This window comes from Priapulus caudatus, unplaced genomic scaffold (assembly GCF_000485595.1).
Source record: "Priapulus caudatus unplaced genomic scaffold, Priapulus_caudatus-5.0.1 Scaffold658, whole genome shotgun sequence".
In the NCBI taxonomy this organism is placed as follows: Eukaryota; Metazoa; Priapulida; class Priapulimorpha; order Priapulimorphida; family Priapulidae; genus Priapulus; species Priapulus caudatus.
The window spans coordinates 125,661-142,474 of record NW_014577719.1 but is presented as its reverse complement, the minus strand read 5'-3'; the positions used below and the strand labels follow the sequence as shown (position 1 = coordinate 142,474).

The following is a 16,814-nucleotide window of genomic DNA, read 5'->3' as shown; positions in this document are numbered from 1 at the left end:
CATAGCCACAGGGATGCTGTACATCGACCTGGGATGCTGAGACACGCGACAAACGATAGGATGCGGGGATATGAGGCTATAGCAGCCGAAGTTCGCGTTACATATATATATATATATATTTATTTATTTATTTATTTACATATTTATTTGTAACATTCACATGAGGTCTTGTAAAGCAAGGAGTACGACACACACACACACACACACACACACACACACACACACACACACACACACACACACACACACACACACACACACACACACACACACACACACACACACGCACACACACACATGCATGCACATACACATACACACACACACACACACACACACACACACACACACACACACACACACACCGAGAACCGACTTCCTTTTGTAACCTTTCCTGTTGTAATGCGAAAGGTGTGAAGACTTCGGGTTCTCGTAGCGTCGACAGCGTAGAAGTGGCAGCGTTGATAGCAGAGATAACCAGTAGACGTAGACGTAGTCACAGATTAGTTGTTTCACTAGTACTATTAGTAACTACACGTACAAAATATATACATACGGCAACGTAGGTGGGTGACCGGTGCTAGGTCCCGTCGTCTCGTTTTTCGTCTATTCTCTCTACATCTTCGTATCTCCTCTCGTAATGACCCTTTCTGTCTGTCGAGCGTGTCTATTTATATGATTCCCAAAAATCCCCGGCGACTTTTTGAATCCAACCGGTTCTTCGCCGAGGCTAGGAGACGCGTGAAGCTACGCATATATCTAAGACCGTACATACCGCGTCATTACCAAAACAACAACGAACCACCAGGCCAGAACACAGGCCAATTAGTTCCACTGTCTCGCCTGGGTAGAGCGCTCCTGGTTAATTACAGTGTACCATACAACAGTTACAAGGTTAATTCGTCACAAACTTTGAAGCTACGTGTCATCGAGTGTGATAAGCTCGTCGAACCCACGCGGGAGTAGTGCAAGTGCGGTCGAGACGGTCCAGCCCTCCTCTTCGCACTGACGATGCATTAAACGCACAAATACACACTGATTCATTATTATCTTTCCGTTTTGTTGCCGCGTGTGATGCCAGCAATAGATATGCATTTACGATACACAGTGATTTCTAAAGTAAATAACGTAAGCATTTATTCACATCGTGTACCTACTTTGGTCGCCAAGCCCAGACATATGGTCGCACGTCTTACATGTCATACTTGTATGTTGTGTACTACACTGTGCGTACGTGCGTGCGTGCGGGCGTGCGAGCGTGCGTGCGCGCACGTATGTTTGTGTGTGAGTGTCCACGAATCATGTCCATACGGATAGATCTACTGACCCAATTTTCGCATAGACAATGGGCGTGCTTTATGGTTAAACCGTAGGCCAGTGTTTCTTTTCAGTACTACACTATTTTAGTGTCATTCACCCTCGAGTCTTTATCACAAAATTTCATTCACCCGCGGCTAAATTTTCGTATGTTTTCACCTATTTTCACCCCAAAATAATTTGATTCACCCTTGAGTGAACCATTCGCCAGTTTAAGAAGCACTGCTGTAGGCGGTACTAAGCATATATCTAAATACCGTGTATAATTGTACAAATTGTATATTGGGTTTTTAGTATGACACAACGACTGGCATGACCGACACCAATAACATACCATGTGAATAATTATCTGATCCATTTTTCGATATTTACCCCCGTACAACGATGGGTATCTTTTCCAGTGTATACGTATATTTATATATTACGCCTATATATCCATATATATATATATCCATATATATATATATATATATATATATGCACGCACGCACGTATACATAAGTATATAGACACAAGATTAATATTAGACGTGTTCGATCTCGTGTGTCATGCAAGTGATTAAATGTTGTTTTATTAGTGTTGTCTAAGGATAGGCCACCTTTATCTGTGTTTCTAGCAGGTAGATGGGAGATTTGATTGGTGGTTTATGTGGCGAGGAGGGTACAACCGACTTGGAATGTACATGCACTTAGCGCATGACCAAATAACCGAGTGTTCGCGGCCATAACTGATAGAACTACGACTTGTGCAAAGCGATTCACCCTCGATGATATAACATACAATATTATATCGCGTTGCGTTGTAAGTGTTTGCAAGACGATGAACGAGTTCACTCTAAAATTATTGGTAAGTGATTTGGAAGATAAACTCGGAAGGTGGATTTGATGCAATGCCTGCATGATGGTGATGATATAACTCGGCGGAAGTTAATACGTTATCCGATACTATAACTTCCGAAACTTATGCGATGATATCAATTTAAACCTGATAATATGAAGCACAGGCACTTGGAGCGTCTCAATAAAGAGAAATAATACTAAATAAACACGAAATGTATTTACTACCAAAGTCTAAACGTTTCTCTACTCTCTTTCGCATATTATTACCGATAATTTCCTGTGAATGCATGCATTGATAATTATAACGAGTGACTTTCTTCGATTCACAGCTGCTCTTACACTTCCTCGTTGTCATCGGTTGTTTAACTCACGGGAATCATGCAGATTCTACCGAAAACTACTCAGCAGAGAACAACTCAACGGGAAATTATTCGACATTCTGTTATTATACAAGCTGGGCTCAGTACAGACCCCCCGGTGGTTCGTATTACCCACATATCTCATTCTAAACGTGATTACGTAAAGGTCATGGTGTAATAATACGTAAAGTACAGTAACAAAGAGCCGTTATATCTGTCTCTAATAACGTCTTCTTTTTTAAAACAAATCTGTAATTTTTCGTTTTCAGCGAACATGGGCTCGGACGATATCGACCCCAATCTCTGCACTCATTTCAACTATGCTTTCGCCGTCGTTCGTGGTTACATGATAGTACCGTACGATGCCACCGACGAGGCTAGTACGTTTACTTGTTAAGCATTCATCCAATATAGTAAGTGACTATAATTACAACGGACGAATACAAAAGAAAGTACACCGTCCCTGCCTTACAATCAAACCTAATGGCAACATGAAAAGTGATAATACATTAATATATACTAGCTAGGAGTGTAATATAATGTGTTTGTAATGTAACGTAATGTCATTAATAATACCAAAAATAGCTAAAATGTAACGATGAATTACGATCTATCTATCTACTATCTATCTATCTATCTATCTATCTATCTATCTATCTATCTATCTATCTATCTATCTATCTATCTATTTATTTATTTATCTATCTATTCATCTATCTATCTCTGACTCGTGCTCTCTCCCTCTCTCTCCCTCTCTCTCTCTTTCTCTCTCTCTCTACTACTGTTATTCTTAATATACATATCTAGAGTGGATAGAATAGAAAGAGGTAATTACTGTGGTGTGTCTTCGCAGCATACGGGAACTGAGAGCGAAGCTGGATACCGTGACGCCATCACCGAAGCTGTTCCTAGCCGTCGGTGGCTACACTCACGGCCCTGACTCCTTCAGCAACATGGCCGCCAGTCGGACGGGCCGACGTCTGTTCGTCGCCACGAGCATAGACTATCTACGGGAACACAAATTCGACGGTCTGGACATCGATTGGGAATATCCCGGGCAGGTGGAGCGTGGTGGCAGAGAAGAAGACTACGATAACTTCCCTAAGCTATTGCAGGTGAAAGTGAGAGAGCGAGAGGAGGGGGGCAGAGAGAGAGATAGAGAGAGAGAGAGAGAAAGAGAAAGAAGGAGAACGAGAGAGCGAGAGGCAGAGAGTAAGATAAAAGAAGAGCGATACGGGGAGCGAGAGGGAGAGAGGGAGAGGAAAGGGGAAGCGGAAAAGAGGGATTGATAAAGAGGAAAGCGAGAAAGATAGAGGGCGAGCGGAGAGAGGAAAGAAGAGCGAAAGAGAGAGAAAGCGCGCGCAATAGCGATAGAGAAAGAGAGAGAGAGAGACACACACACACACAAACAGACAGACAGACAGACAGACAGACAGACAGACAGACAGATACATATTATATATATATATATATATAATGGTTGGTAATAGCGCCACGTTCGATCTATTGACCAAACCACCTCATTAAACTCATGCTATGCAGGAGCGGCGGACGGGGTTTGAAGAACAGGGACTGCAAACAGGGCAAGCCAGGCTCCAGCTCAGCCTCGCTGTTACTGGCGGAAAGAAAACCACAGACAACGCTTATGACATACCAAAGATAGCTCAGTAAGCTATGCCCCCTCCCCCACTCAGCCTCACTAACCCTTACCCCACCTCACTAATAGAATGTAGGGTATAAAAACGGGATACCGTGGGGTTTAAACCTAGAGCATATCAGGAGCGAATAAGAATAGATTATCTTTTAGATCTATTAGATATATTAGATTTATTAGATCTATAGGTAATCTATTATTATTCACCCATGATCATATCATATAATATATTGTTGGATCGTATACTAAATCGTTCATTGTTACATCGTATATTAGATCTTATACTCAGATCGTATACAATAAGATAATAATATATATGCCGCTTTCTATATCATGTCCCCGTTAAATCTCTGCCTAATCTATCGCTTTTCTTGATGTCTCTCTTGATGCTTTAAGTCATGTAAAAGCAGAATAACAAGAGGAAATAACTATAAGATCTTGTCGGTATAACAACTCGTCTCTTTCCGACTTCGATATAGTCCCTTGAAGACTATTATTTACGAGATTACGATGTATAATTTGTCGTCATCGGTTGTGGGATAATCTCAAGTCCGAGTTCTCAATCCTTGCGTGTTGATTTATTCTAGATCGGTTGACTACGTGCTGGTGATGGCCTACGATTTCTACGGGGCGTTTCCGCAGGAAACTATCACGGGACACAACGCGCCTCTGTACCACGGCCACGACGACGTGTTTAGCGGCACGTACGTCTATCGTAACGTAGTAAGTAATACACCCTTCTTCTTCCCCTCACCTGACAGCAATACCAGCCGAGTTCACACACCGTATGAATGCTGTACTGTTTTACCAACAATAACGACGGCGACGACGCTGATGACGATGACATCGACGACGAAAATACAACAACAATATCAGAAGCATCAACAACAAGAACAAAAACAATGATAGCAACAACAATACTAATACCAAACAAACAACAACAGCAGCAACAACAACAAAAACAACATATCAACAACAAGAACAAGGATAAATCAACACGGATGAGAAGAAAAAGAAGAAGAAAAAAAAAGAAGATGGAGAAAAAGAAGCAGAAGAAGAAGAAGAAGAAGAAGAAGAAGAAAAAAAAGAAGAAGAAGAAGCAGAAGAGCCACAACAACAACAACAACAACAACAACAACAACAACAACAACAACAACAACAACAACAACAACAACAACAACAACAACAACAACAATAACAGTAACAACTCGTACTCGAGAGTCTATTCCGTCGTGATTTCAGCACTATGCCACGCTTCGATGGTTGGAGAATGGAACACCTCAGGACAAACTTGTTGTCGGTATACCATCGTATGGCCGTTGTTTCGTATTACCGGACTACGCCGACCCAACAACTATAGGACAGAACTTCACTTCAGGCTGCAACGCAAACTACTATACGAAGGAAATAGGATTTTTGTCGTATTATGAAGTAAGATTCATGGTATTTTTTATTATCATTGCGCGTTCCATTTCCATATATAATCTATGTATAATATATATAATCTTTTTTAATTTAATGCTCTTTTTCGTCGTTAGTTAATATCTTGTGACGAATTCTGGCATGCAATTTGCCTTGCAAATTTGCAATTTGCCTTGCGAACGACAATAGATGCGATGCAATCTGCGACTGACACTTATTTAATGTTTTGTAGGTGTGCGAACACATAGACAGCGTAGCAGCAGACCAATTATACTGGGACGATGAACAGAAAGCATCATTCCTGAATAAAACGCCGGAATGGATATCGTATGACAATGAACAGAGCGTACGCGAGAAGGTTTGCAATACGTACTCTTTTAAACTCAAAACTCAAAAAAACTAATAAAAAGACACTTTATTCATGTTTTTATGTTAAATATTTACGAAGATAGAACAATTAATAATTTAATAGATATTTAGAATCCCGTGGAGGCCATCTTGGATTTCTCTTTGTCACAGGCGTTACGGAAAAAAATTCAGCTTAGCACTATATCTGAAATAACTTACTATACCTTTAACATCATACATGCTAATTTTGGTGCTTTCACCACAAAACCCACAATCCTTCTTGATATTTACACATACCTGCTTCCCCAATACTCGTAACGTTAGCAAGATAAAGGTACATGGTTGAGAGTTGTGGACATCTGTCGTAAACGATTTTCTCATGCTTGTTCCACCATATATTTCCGATGTAACAAAATAACCGGGGGAAAAACATTGACATATGCCCAGATTTTGCAAACTAGTTCCTACTAGGCATTTTTAGCTGGATAATGACGTTCGTACGCTATGCTACGGCAACATTGCCGTACGTTTTCCTACTTGCCTACAAAACAGTCTTCGAATCGTAACGGAAGTTATAGGTAATTATTATTATTAAATCTTTAGTACATGTAATTCAAATACAAATACATGTAATCGCAACAACATGCAAAGAACCACCGCGGTATCGACAGTTGTTTGTTACCGCGTGAATCTTCGTCCGTCCTTCAGGTGACCTTCCTCAAGGAGAGACGCCTCGCCGGCGCCATGTTGTGGACGCTCGACTTTGACGACTATACGGGCAAGTTCTGCGGTGCGGGAGACTATCCACTCCTACGCACCATCGACGCCGAACTGCAGAAACCGGATCCGGACGAGATCATCGACTGGAACGAGTACACGACCACGCCGCCGCCGACGACGACCGAGACGACCGAGACGACGGGTTCTTCCGCGCCGACCAGCGAGGAACCCAGCACGGGGAGCACGGGGAGTCCCTCCGTCGAAGACTACGTCATATTTTGCTACTTCACTAACTGGGCGCAGTGGCGCACCCCGCCAGGTACGTACGTGCCTACCGACAGATGGATTAACCTAGCTACACTCTTAACTTTTTCGTTTTAAATTTACACCAAAACAAGTGTAAAAAATACACCTAAAATACACCCAGTTTTACGTGAGAATTTACACTTTAAGCAATCTATCTTCAAACCCGTAAAAGCGTTTTATTACCGGCGTTAGGGTAAATTAACACTCTAAAATAGGAGTATTTTGGGTGTAAATTTAAACCAAAAAGTTAAGAGTGTATAGTTATAACTTTACGTATTATTACGTTGTTACGTAACTCGATTCATCTTCTCCGTGGTATTAAACCTGAAAAGACTTTTTTTACTCGAAAGTGTAGCGGGGCTACACTAGTATATGTACGGGCACCGTAGACTCGCACGGTGAGAGTGAGTGTGGTTGCTTTCAGCTAAGTTTCTTCCTGAGGACATCGACCCAACGCTGTGCACTCACTACAACTACGCTTTTGCACGACTTGGGGATGACTACATGTTACATCCGTACGAGGAAAAAGATGCGGGTGAGTATATACTGTATATATATATATATAAATATATATATATATATCGAGTAAGGCTGACCGCCTTCGCGTATCACCATGATATTCACCGCGCGCTGAGCTATCGAGGTGCAGATTTACCAGTTAATTAAATAGTTAATTAAATAATTAGGCTTTCATAATTAATGTGAATTTCCTGGGATTTGTGTTATTCCTTCAGAATTTTACAAGATAATGCGGAGTGTGCTAGACAGTGTGGACCCACCACGTAAGATGCTGCTAGCCGTGGGTGGATCCAACCACGGACCAAAGCCGTTCAGTGACATGGTGAAAGATCCGACAAGTAGAGCTATCTTCATCGATGCTAGCATTGCATACCTACGCGCTCACTACTTCGATGGTTTGGAACTAGACTGGCAGTATCCAGGTGAGGTAGAGAGAGGTGGCAGGCCAGAGGACTACGAAAACTTCCCGCTACTATTACAGGTTATATTATATCAACAATTTTTCGCAGTAGTTTAAGAGAAATATATGATAGTGTAGATTAAAAAGACATTCGAATTTGGATCGAGGTGGGTTAGTTGCCTCGCTCCCCGTAGAAGAGGCAGCTTGATGCTGGTGCTGGAGCCAGCTGATGCGACGGTGACGACGACGACGATGATGATGTTTTTGTTGATGCTGCTGCTGCTGCTGCTGCTGCTGATGATGATGATGATATTAATGCATTTGTTGTCGATGATGATGACTACGACGACGACGATGATGATGACGACGACGACGATGATGATGACGCCGACGACGATGACGATGATGATTTCTGTGCAATGACGATCGTGTTGCAGGAACTACTAGAGGCATTCGAGGAGGAGGTGCGCACGACCAGCAGAGAAAGACTCCTGCTGAGCGTAGCCGTCGGAGCCGGTATGGACGCAATAGACGTCGAATACGACATCCAGAACATTGCGAGGTATTTGTAATTCAATTTTTATTTATTAAATTTATTTATTTATTTAAATAATTTATAAATGGCGTTTTCGAATAAAAACGTCGTCATCATATCATATCTTCTTCGATGTTCAATGTCGAATCTGTTCCGGTCTTGCACATCATGCGCATGCGTGATCCGTTCTCCTGTAAATACCAATCGTGATGCGTGAAAAGAAAATACTGTTAGTGTGCTTGTATCGCTACGTGAAACTCGGTTGAAACCACGGAGCTATATATACAGTATATATATAATATATATATACACGATATATATACTATACTATATATATTATATATATATATATATATAATATATATATATATATATTATATATATATATATAGAGAGAGAGAATGAGAGAGAGAGAGAGAGAGAGAGAGGGGGGGGGAGAGTAAAGATAGTATATATAGAGATCAGTGGTTGAAACCCCTAGCGGCAACTCCGATAACTGCTATCATCGCCGACGCAGCTGACGATAGGTGCCGCCATCTGTTGGCAGGAACGTCGACTACGTACTGCTGATGGCATACAACTTCTTCGTTCCGGCGGAGAATGCGAATATGACGGGACACAACGCGCCGCTGTACGATAGACAAGACGATCAACTTCCCACATATCCGACTAGCAGTGTAGTAAGCATTTACGTGCCCATACCATATGTACAACAGCTATCCCACGCTACACGGTGTATAACGTGTACATAGATATATATATAGAGAGCTATAGATATATATATAGCGAGAGACATATATATATATATATATAAAGAGAAAGAAATAATTTATTATCTAACGCATTGGACAGGCATTGTAGTAAGCATTTACAACGTGCCAGCACCACCACAGCTATATCCAACGCTATACACGGTGTATAACGTCAGAGATGTATTATCCCACGCATCCGTAGGCAACGTAGTTGCAACGTAGTTACAAGTGCCTATACCACCACAGCTATCCCTCCTTACACGGTGCATGACGTGTATAGAGAGATATACCTGTACTTCAGCCATTAAACAGGTGCATTATTCTTAATTGTAGCGAAACGCTGCAACTTGCAGTGTTCATGGTCCATGGCTGAATCAATGCTATACACAAACACACTATAAATGTTACAGTGACAGCGAGTTACGAACCTTATATAGGTCTTGTCAAAAGCGTATTAAGTGTCAGCGCAGGTTAATTCAATGACGATTAGACCGATTCATATAAGGTGAAATATACAAGAAAAACCCGACCATTTCATTATTCGTTACTAACTGATCAAGGATAGTTTCGCATCCCGCAAATGTGTTTTCGCATGTGCGCTAAACTAATCCGGGTTGCTAAACTGGGCTCGTGTCACACGAACAGCACTGGGCGACGAAGCGGTGGCTGGAAAATGGAACTCCGCAGAAGAAGCTAGTCGTCGGTGTTTCCCTCTCCGGATACTGCTTCCATCTATCGGCCGGTTCCGATGGAAACATGATCGGTCAACCGTTCGACGAGCCATGTCCGGGAGGTCTGTTCACAGCAACGGCCGGGTTCTACTCGTACTACGAGGTAATACGATATATTATTATATTATATATATATATATATATATATATATATTTGTGTGTGTGTGTGTGTGTGTGTGTGTGTGTGTGTGTGTCGCGCGCGCGCTGCGTGTGCGTGTGCGTGTGCGCGTGTGCGTGTGCGTGTGCGTGTGCGTGTGCGTGGTGCGTGTGCGTGTTGTGCGGTGTGTGTGTTTGTGTGTGTGTGTGTGTTGTGTGGTGCGCGTGTGGGTGTGAGGGGGGTGCGTGTGTGGGTGTTTGGTGTGTGTGTGTGTGTGTGTGTGTGTGTGTGTGTGTGGTGTGTGCGCGCGCGGTGTGTGTCTGTGTGCGTGTGCGTGCATGCGTGCGTGCGTGCACACACACCCGCGCACGCACACATCCGTACACACACCCATATACGCACCCGCGCCGCACGTGTGCGCACACGCACGCATGCATGTACATGCGTGCGTGCACATGTTGACTGCGACCTATGCGTCCTAGCTGCTGGCCTGTGGGTGTGTCAGCGTGGGCAGTGCGTGCGTGCGTGTGTGCGTGCGTGCGTGCGTGCGTGCGTACGTGCGTACGTGTGTTTGTTTATTTGTGTCTACGCGCAAGTTATAATATAAATGAGTGAACATTTATAGAAGAAGAAACAGTCAACGTGCTTTGATCACCAACACGTAACCGCGTAGCTCTCGTACGCGTGGTCCATTGATAAGAGTAAGAACGAATGAGTGTGCAGCGTCGTGGACAACAGTCGGATAGGAATTCCCAGTAACATATAACTGGAAAACCTCCGTATTTCTTTGGCCCGATGTCGCGTTTATGGATGTACGCATCACTTATGACAATCAAGAGATTCAAGGTGAAGACAAATCGAGTTTTTTTTTCACAATGCAGCTTGCGTTGCCTGTCTCCGTCGTCCCACCGTCGGAATAAAGGCGAATAAGTGCAGTACATTACAGGTGGAAAACATCGCTCAACAATGTTATTGAAATTTAAAAGTTATTTTTTAGAGAGAGATGAGAATTGAGGCGAATATATAGGTGCGGGGATTATTACAGGTAGCACGCATCGCCTAACAATGTTATTGAGATTAGAAGAGTTTATTTTTTAGAGAGGAATGAGAAGTGAAGCGAATATATAGGTGCGGGGATTATTACAGGTAGCAAGCATCGCCTAACAATGTTATTGAGATTATAATTTTTTTTAACAGAGAGATAAGAAGTGAGGCAAATATAGGTGCGGGAATTATTACAGGTAGCAAGCATCGTCTAACAACGTTATTGAGATTAGAAGAGTTATTTTTTAGAGGGAGATGAGAAGTGAGGCGAATATATAGGTGAGGTGTATTACAGGTAGCACGCAAGCATCGTCTACAATGTTATTTAGAGCTAGAATTTATGCCTCTTATTATGCCTAGAATTTAGTATTTATTTTGATTTCACGTTCATAGCTGTGCGACGAGGTGCTAGATGGACACACTCCATCTTGGGACGATCAGCAGAAGGTGCCGTACATTGTCGCCAGACAGCGATGGATAAGCTACGATAATGATAGAAGTCTGTACGAAAAGGTCAGTCATACCATAGATATATACAAACACATGTGCTTGTATACATCTATGGTCATATATTTACTCGGTGCGGTCGGTTTTGAACTCGGTCTTAACTCTAGCAAGACGAACTAAATGCAAAGGAAAACGAAAGAGATGCTCGTAACTCATATACAGCTGTAGAAGGAGAGAGAAAGAAAGAGAGAGGGGAGAGAGAGAAAGCGAGAGCGAGAGAGAGAGAGAGCGCGAGCGAGCGAGAGAGGGGGAAGAGGGGGAAAAGGGAGAGAAAGAGAACGTTACATAATCCATAGAATGTTAAATTTATTATTAGTGTGACATGCCGAATTGTCACAGGGTTGTTGTGATTATTTGGTGCTGCCCTCGAGTGGCGAAAGGAGAAAAAAGATAGACGGCAGCACTACCGAGAACAGATGGCAGCACTAGGCCACCATGCTGAATCAGATAGAAAGCAGAAGAAAGCATTCTGCTGATTAGTCATTTCTATCGGTCAACATCTACGAGGTTATCGTGTGACCCAGGGCAGTTTGTTGCCCGCGAAGTTGGCGTGGTCAGTCCTACAGTGGCATGATCTAGCCCGATCATGTACTTGGCTCCCTAGGGGTTTTTTGTTTGTTCACAAATAAATCGTCTACCCCGCACTTGATTGTTGGAGTCTTTTTCCGGACCTCACAAATGGCGCAGTCGACAGGATTATCAAGTACGGCATCCATTGATCCGAGGAGGTGAACAAACCCTTGAGGGAGACGAGAGAAACAAGAAGACATCTATAAGGCGAACATCTGCACGATCTGTGGCGCGGCATACGTGACGCTGAAAGCTCTGCAGGGACACATGGACTCGCATGCCGACCAAGCCGTTGCCAGCATTCTGCCTGATGGCATGGCGACCAGCTAGTCAGATAGCCAGCGTAGCATTTAGTGGAAAACAATAATGCACTTTTTAGGGTTTCTCGGCCTCATGTGCTTTAATGATTACAGATTTAACTTACAAGACGGATTGAACCAACTCGGCTGTCGGCCATTTATTATCAACCACCACACTCCGCGGCCCCTAGCGGGGGTAAGTGCAAATTACAGGTTAAGTTGTAGTGAACGGAACGCAAAGATGTATTGTCAAACACTACACTGTACACACTTTGTACATATTTGTATTGTATGAATAAATTGCGCGATTTATGGTGTAGACTGTAGACTGAGGAAGCTTCTCGAGTACAAGCCTCCCATTGCCCTTGGGTTCCTAATTTACGTGGTTCATTCTCACACGGAGTCCCGGAGGTGGCGGAATGGAGGATCGGGTAAGGATCTTGGAGGAGGAGTTAGCGAAGGCCAAATTGGCGGAGGCCACACTTAAGGCTGTGTGCCAGCGTGAGCCGGGGTATGCTGCTCCCTCCCGACGTGTGGAACGGTTCCGGGACCGTCCGGAGAAGTCGGGGGATCCGGATGTTGAAAAATGGGTTGGGGACATTGGGGCTCAATTAGCCACTCATAAAGGCACCCAGGAGGAAAGGGCGGCAGTGGTCCTCCAGCACCTGGGGGGCAGGGCCCGCATGGAGGTGAGTGGTCGGCGAGGAGTAAGCAAAGATGCTGAGAAGATCTTCGAAGTCCTGTTGGCGAATTTCGGAGATGCGGACCACCAATCTCTGCCGAGGCTCCAGCAGCGATTTTTTTCGTACCAGCAGAAATGGAGCCAATACCTGCTTAGCTGCTCAATGGAGCTGGTCCGATTGAGCAAACTGATCACCGCTATGGATGGATCATAGGAGGCCTCCAGAGACAACACTCTAAAGGGGCGGCTGGCAGAGGCAGTCCATGAGAAGGGCTTGCAACAAGAATTAAGGCGCCTAAGCCCTGACCTACTTCGAGTTGTGGGACCGGGCGATACAGTGGCTGGGTCACCAGCCGTGACAAAGGCCGTCACCGTGTCGCTATGGACCAAGAGGTTACCTCTGAGGCTGTCGACTCAGTGGTGGCTGCTATCAAGCAACAAGGCGACCAGTTAGCTGAAGTATTAAAGCAGCAGCAGCAAATGTCTGTCATGATGGATATGCTGCGGCAACAGGCGAGTGAGGGTCGACCTGTCAACAGGGGCCCACGGCGCCAGTATGGGGCTAACAAGAGCCCCATGCTTTGTTGGAGTTGCCAGTCCCCGGGCCATATTCGAAGGAACTGCCCGGATAACGGGAATGGGCCGGTGGGGCAACCCCAGGTTTCCAGGCCACAATTTACCGGTCACACCATGTCGGAAAAGTCAATTAAACAAGAAGCGAAAGAACACAGTAATCACGAGAGAATGGATGGAGCTGGGTCCCGCTCTCGGTCGCGATCGCCTGCGCGCAGAAGAGATGACAGACGGCGGGATAACACACGGCACCAGCCGGACAACTACCGAGGTGGCGGCGGCGACCGTGGAGGAGGTGGGCCGCGCGACAATTGCCGCGGTGGCAGGATCGACTACGAGCAGAGGGTCTACCGTAGCAACATTCCATGTGATCTGAAGTGGCAAGACATCAAGGATCTATTCCGAGACAAAGTTAGTGGAGACGTCACGTACGTGGAGCTGTATGAATCTGGGAAAAATCAGCCTAAAGGATGTGGTGTTGTTGAGTTTAAAGATCAAGATACTGCGCAGAAAGCTATTGATATTATGCACAGATTTGAAATCAAGGGACGAACACTCGTCGTAAAAGAGGACAGGGAAAGCTTTCATCTTGACGACCGAGGAAGGGGACAAAGAGTAGGAGGTGGCGGCGGACATGGCATGGGCATGGGCATGGGAGGAGGAGGAATGGGCATGGGCGGCGGCATGGGAATGGGAGGCGGCTCGTCAGGAAGGTCGTTCAACACATATGGCATGGCGCCGGAGGTGCTTCAGCGTCTTGGCATTGAGGGTCCGCTCTCCACCCGCGTGTTCGTCGCCAACCTCGACTACAAGGTGACTGCACCGAAGCTGCGAGAGATCGCTGGCAAGGTCACCGACATCGTTCTCAAGTGCGACCAGGACGGCAAGAGCAAGGGCTACGCCGTCATCGAGTTTGAGCACCCGGTCGAGGCCGTGCAGTCGATCTCAATGTTCCGCGGCCAGCTCTACTACGGACGCACGATCACCATCCACATGGATCGAATGGCGGACAAGCCCTTCGCCGAACTTCCAACGAAACTTCCGGCGGGCTTGGAGTTCACGGCAGCAGGCTTACTAGTTGCAAAAACGTGTCGAATGTTGGACCACAAGATATGCCTAGTCTTGGCGGTGGAAGCCTACAGGTGCAGACAGTCAATGACAGATCCGACACATCTGACACTGAGGATGAAGGCCACTTCGGGGTTTGCCACCCACGGGAAGTTGACACCACCGATGGCAACCTGACCGGTGAAGACGCCATGAAGTCGGCGGAATCAGAAACCGAGGATATCCCTCAGGAAGGCCACCCATCCAACAGCGAGGCAGACAGCAGCGAGGAGGGGAGTTCGGAGTCCAACTCCGAGAATAATGGTTTACGCAAGACAGAACGTGCAAATGCGGGGAACCATTCTAACCTCCACCACCTCCCCAAATCTGTCCTCAAGCAGGAGACTCGCAGGTCTAAAGTGAAAAGGTCACCAGGTCGTCCTTAATTGTCCCCAGGTGTTGGCTAATATCAGCGAGACCCAGCTGTTATTGGTCCAGATGTTAGCCGGTGCCAATAGGTGAAGTCCTTCAGGGCATGACAAATATTGCAGCGGCCCTTGCTCAGTCATTGAGCGGGTCAATCCAATAAGTGTAAGGATTGTGAGTGCAATCCTGGGGGAAAAAATGGGGGAGATGTGACATGCCGAATTGTCACAGGGTTGTTGTGATTGTTTGGTGCTGTCCTCGAGTGGCGAAAGGAGAGAAAAGATAGACGGCAGCACTACAGAGAACAGATGGCAGCACTAGGCTACCATGCTGGATCAGATAGAAGGCAGAAGAAAGCATTCTGCTGATTAGTAATTTCTATTGGTCAACATCTACGAGGTTATCGTGGGACCCAGGGCAGTTTGTTGCCCGCGCAGTTGGCGTGGTCAGTCCTACGGTGGCATGATCTAGCCCGATCATGTACTTGGCTCCCTAGGGGTTTTTTGTTTGTTCACAAATAAATCGTCTACCCCGCAATTGATTGTTGGAGTCTTTTTCCGGACCTCACATTAGTATTATTAATAAATTATTATTGCATGTAATTCAAATACAAATACATATACCGAAGACAGTTTTTTTCATGGAGAAAAAATCTGATTGATGAAATAGTGTTGAGTGGTTAAAATAATAACATTTCTGAGTATGTAGGTCTACAGTACAAAACACCGCTACACAACACAAAGAAAAAATAATAATACAAAATAACAGTGCTTTCAGTACAGTTTCAAATTTCAAGTTTACTTAAATTCAACTCAAATTCATACCTGTGTGCATGTATTACTCTTACTATGAAGGTGATGTTCATCAAGGAGAGGAGGCTGGGGGGCGCGATGATATGGGCGTTGGATTATGATGATTTCTCGGGAGTGTTCTGCGAGAGTGGACAAAACCCAATGCAGCACAGCGTCAACAAGACGTTGAGAGACTGGGATCCGGAAGAAGTGATCGATTGGATCCAGCCAACCGTAACACCTAATGGTAAGCCTGAGCTAGGCTTCTTCGATGGGGCTGAGGTCATTTCCGCACACTGTGTAAGCAGGGGCGTAGCTACGGGGGGCCTGGGGGCACGTGCTCCCCACAAATTTTCTGTGCCCACCCCAGGTGCCCCCCCACTGAAAATTCATGCTTGATAAAAAAAAATTGAATTGAAAACAATGCCGTTAGAACAGTATAATACAATGAAAGAAGGTTCGAACCACATCTCAATAAAATTATATATTGTGCCCCCCCCCCGAAAATGTATGGTCCCTCCCCAGTGCCCCCCCCCCCGCTGAAAAAATCCTAGCTACGCCACTGTGTGTAAGGGAAGACTCGGCTATAAGAATTTATTATCGGTAAGAAAATCGTCATCAGCGGAAATATTTATTATGTTGCTTTTCATTGAAATGAATTTCTCACAAGAAAGAGAGGGAGAGAGAGAGAAAAAATGGGAGAGAGAGAGAGAGCGCGCGCGAGAGAGAGAGAGAGAGAGAGAGAGAGAGAGAGAGAGAGAGAGAGAAGAGAGAGAGAGAGGAGAGCGCGACGCGCAGTGTACGAGGAAAGTGTAGTTACTATACTAAGTTGTTAGTTTAATTAGTTAATTACGTTAATTACGTTCTTACTACCCG

At 44.9% G+C, this 16,814-nt stretch overlaps 1 protein-coding gene across 1 annotated transcript in view; it reads left to right on the top strand.

The window, feature by feature from the left end:
• Positions 1-2,789: 2,789 nt before the first annotated feature.
• Positions 2,790-16,814, top strand: part of LOC106812536 (probable chitinase 3) — a 15,182-nt gene continuing 1,157 nt past the window's right edge. Inside the window, exons 1-14 of the mRNA XM_014816433.1 lie at positions 2,790-2,872; positions 3,369-3,630; positions 4,058-4,182; positions 4,757-4,892; positions 5,412-5,600; positions 5,824-5,949; positions 6,648-6,978; positions 7,390-7,500; positions 7,700-7,965; positions 8,322-8,446; positions 8,967-9,099; positions 9,817-10,005; positions 11,437-11,556; positions 16,002-16,185. Coding sequence (XP_014671919.1) covers positions 2,790-2,872; positions 3,369-3,630; positions 4,058-4,182; positions 4,757-4,892; positions 5,412-5,600; positions 5,824-5,949; positions 6,648-6,978; positions 7,390-7,500; positions 7,700-7,965; positions 8,322-8,446; positions 8,967-9,099; positions 9,817-10,005; positions 11,437-11,556; positions 16,002-16,185 — 2,380 coding nt within the window. The remainder of the gene's footprint in view (positions 2,873-3,368; positions 3,631-4,057; positions 4,183-4,756; positions 4,893-5,411; positions 5,601-5,823; positions 5,950-6,647; positions 6,979-7,389; positions 7,501-7,699; positions 7,966-8,321; positions 8,447-8,966; positions 9,100-9,816; positions 10,006-11,436; positions 11,557-16,001; positions 16,186-16,814) is intronic.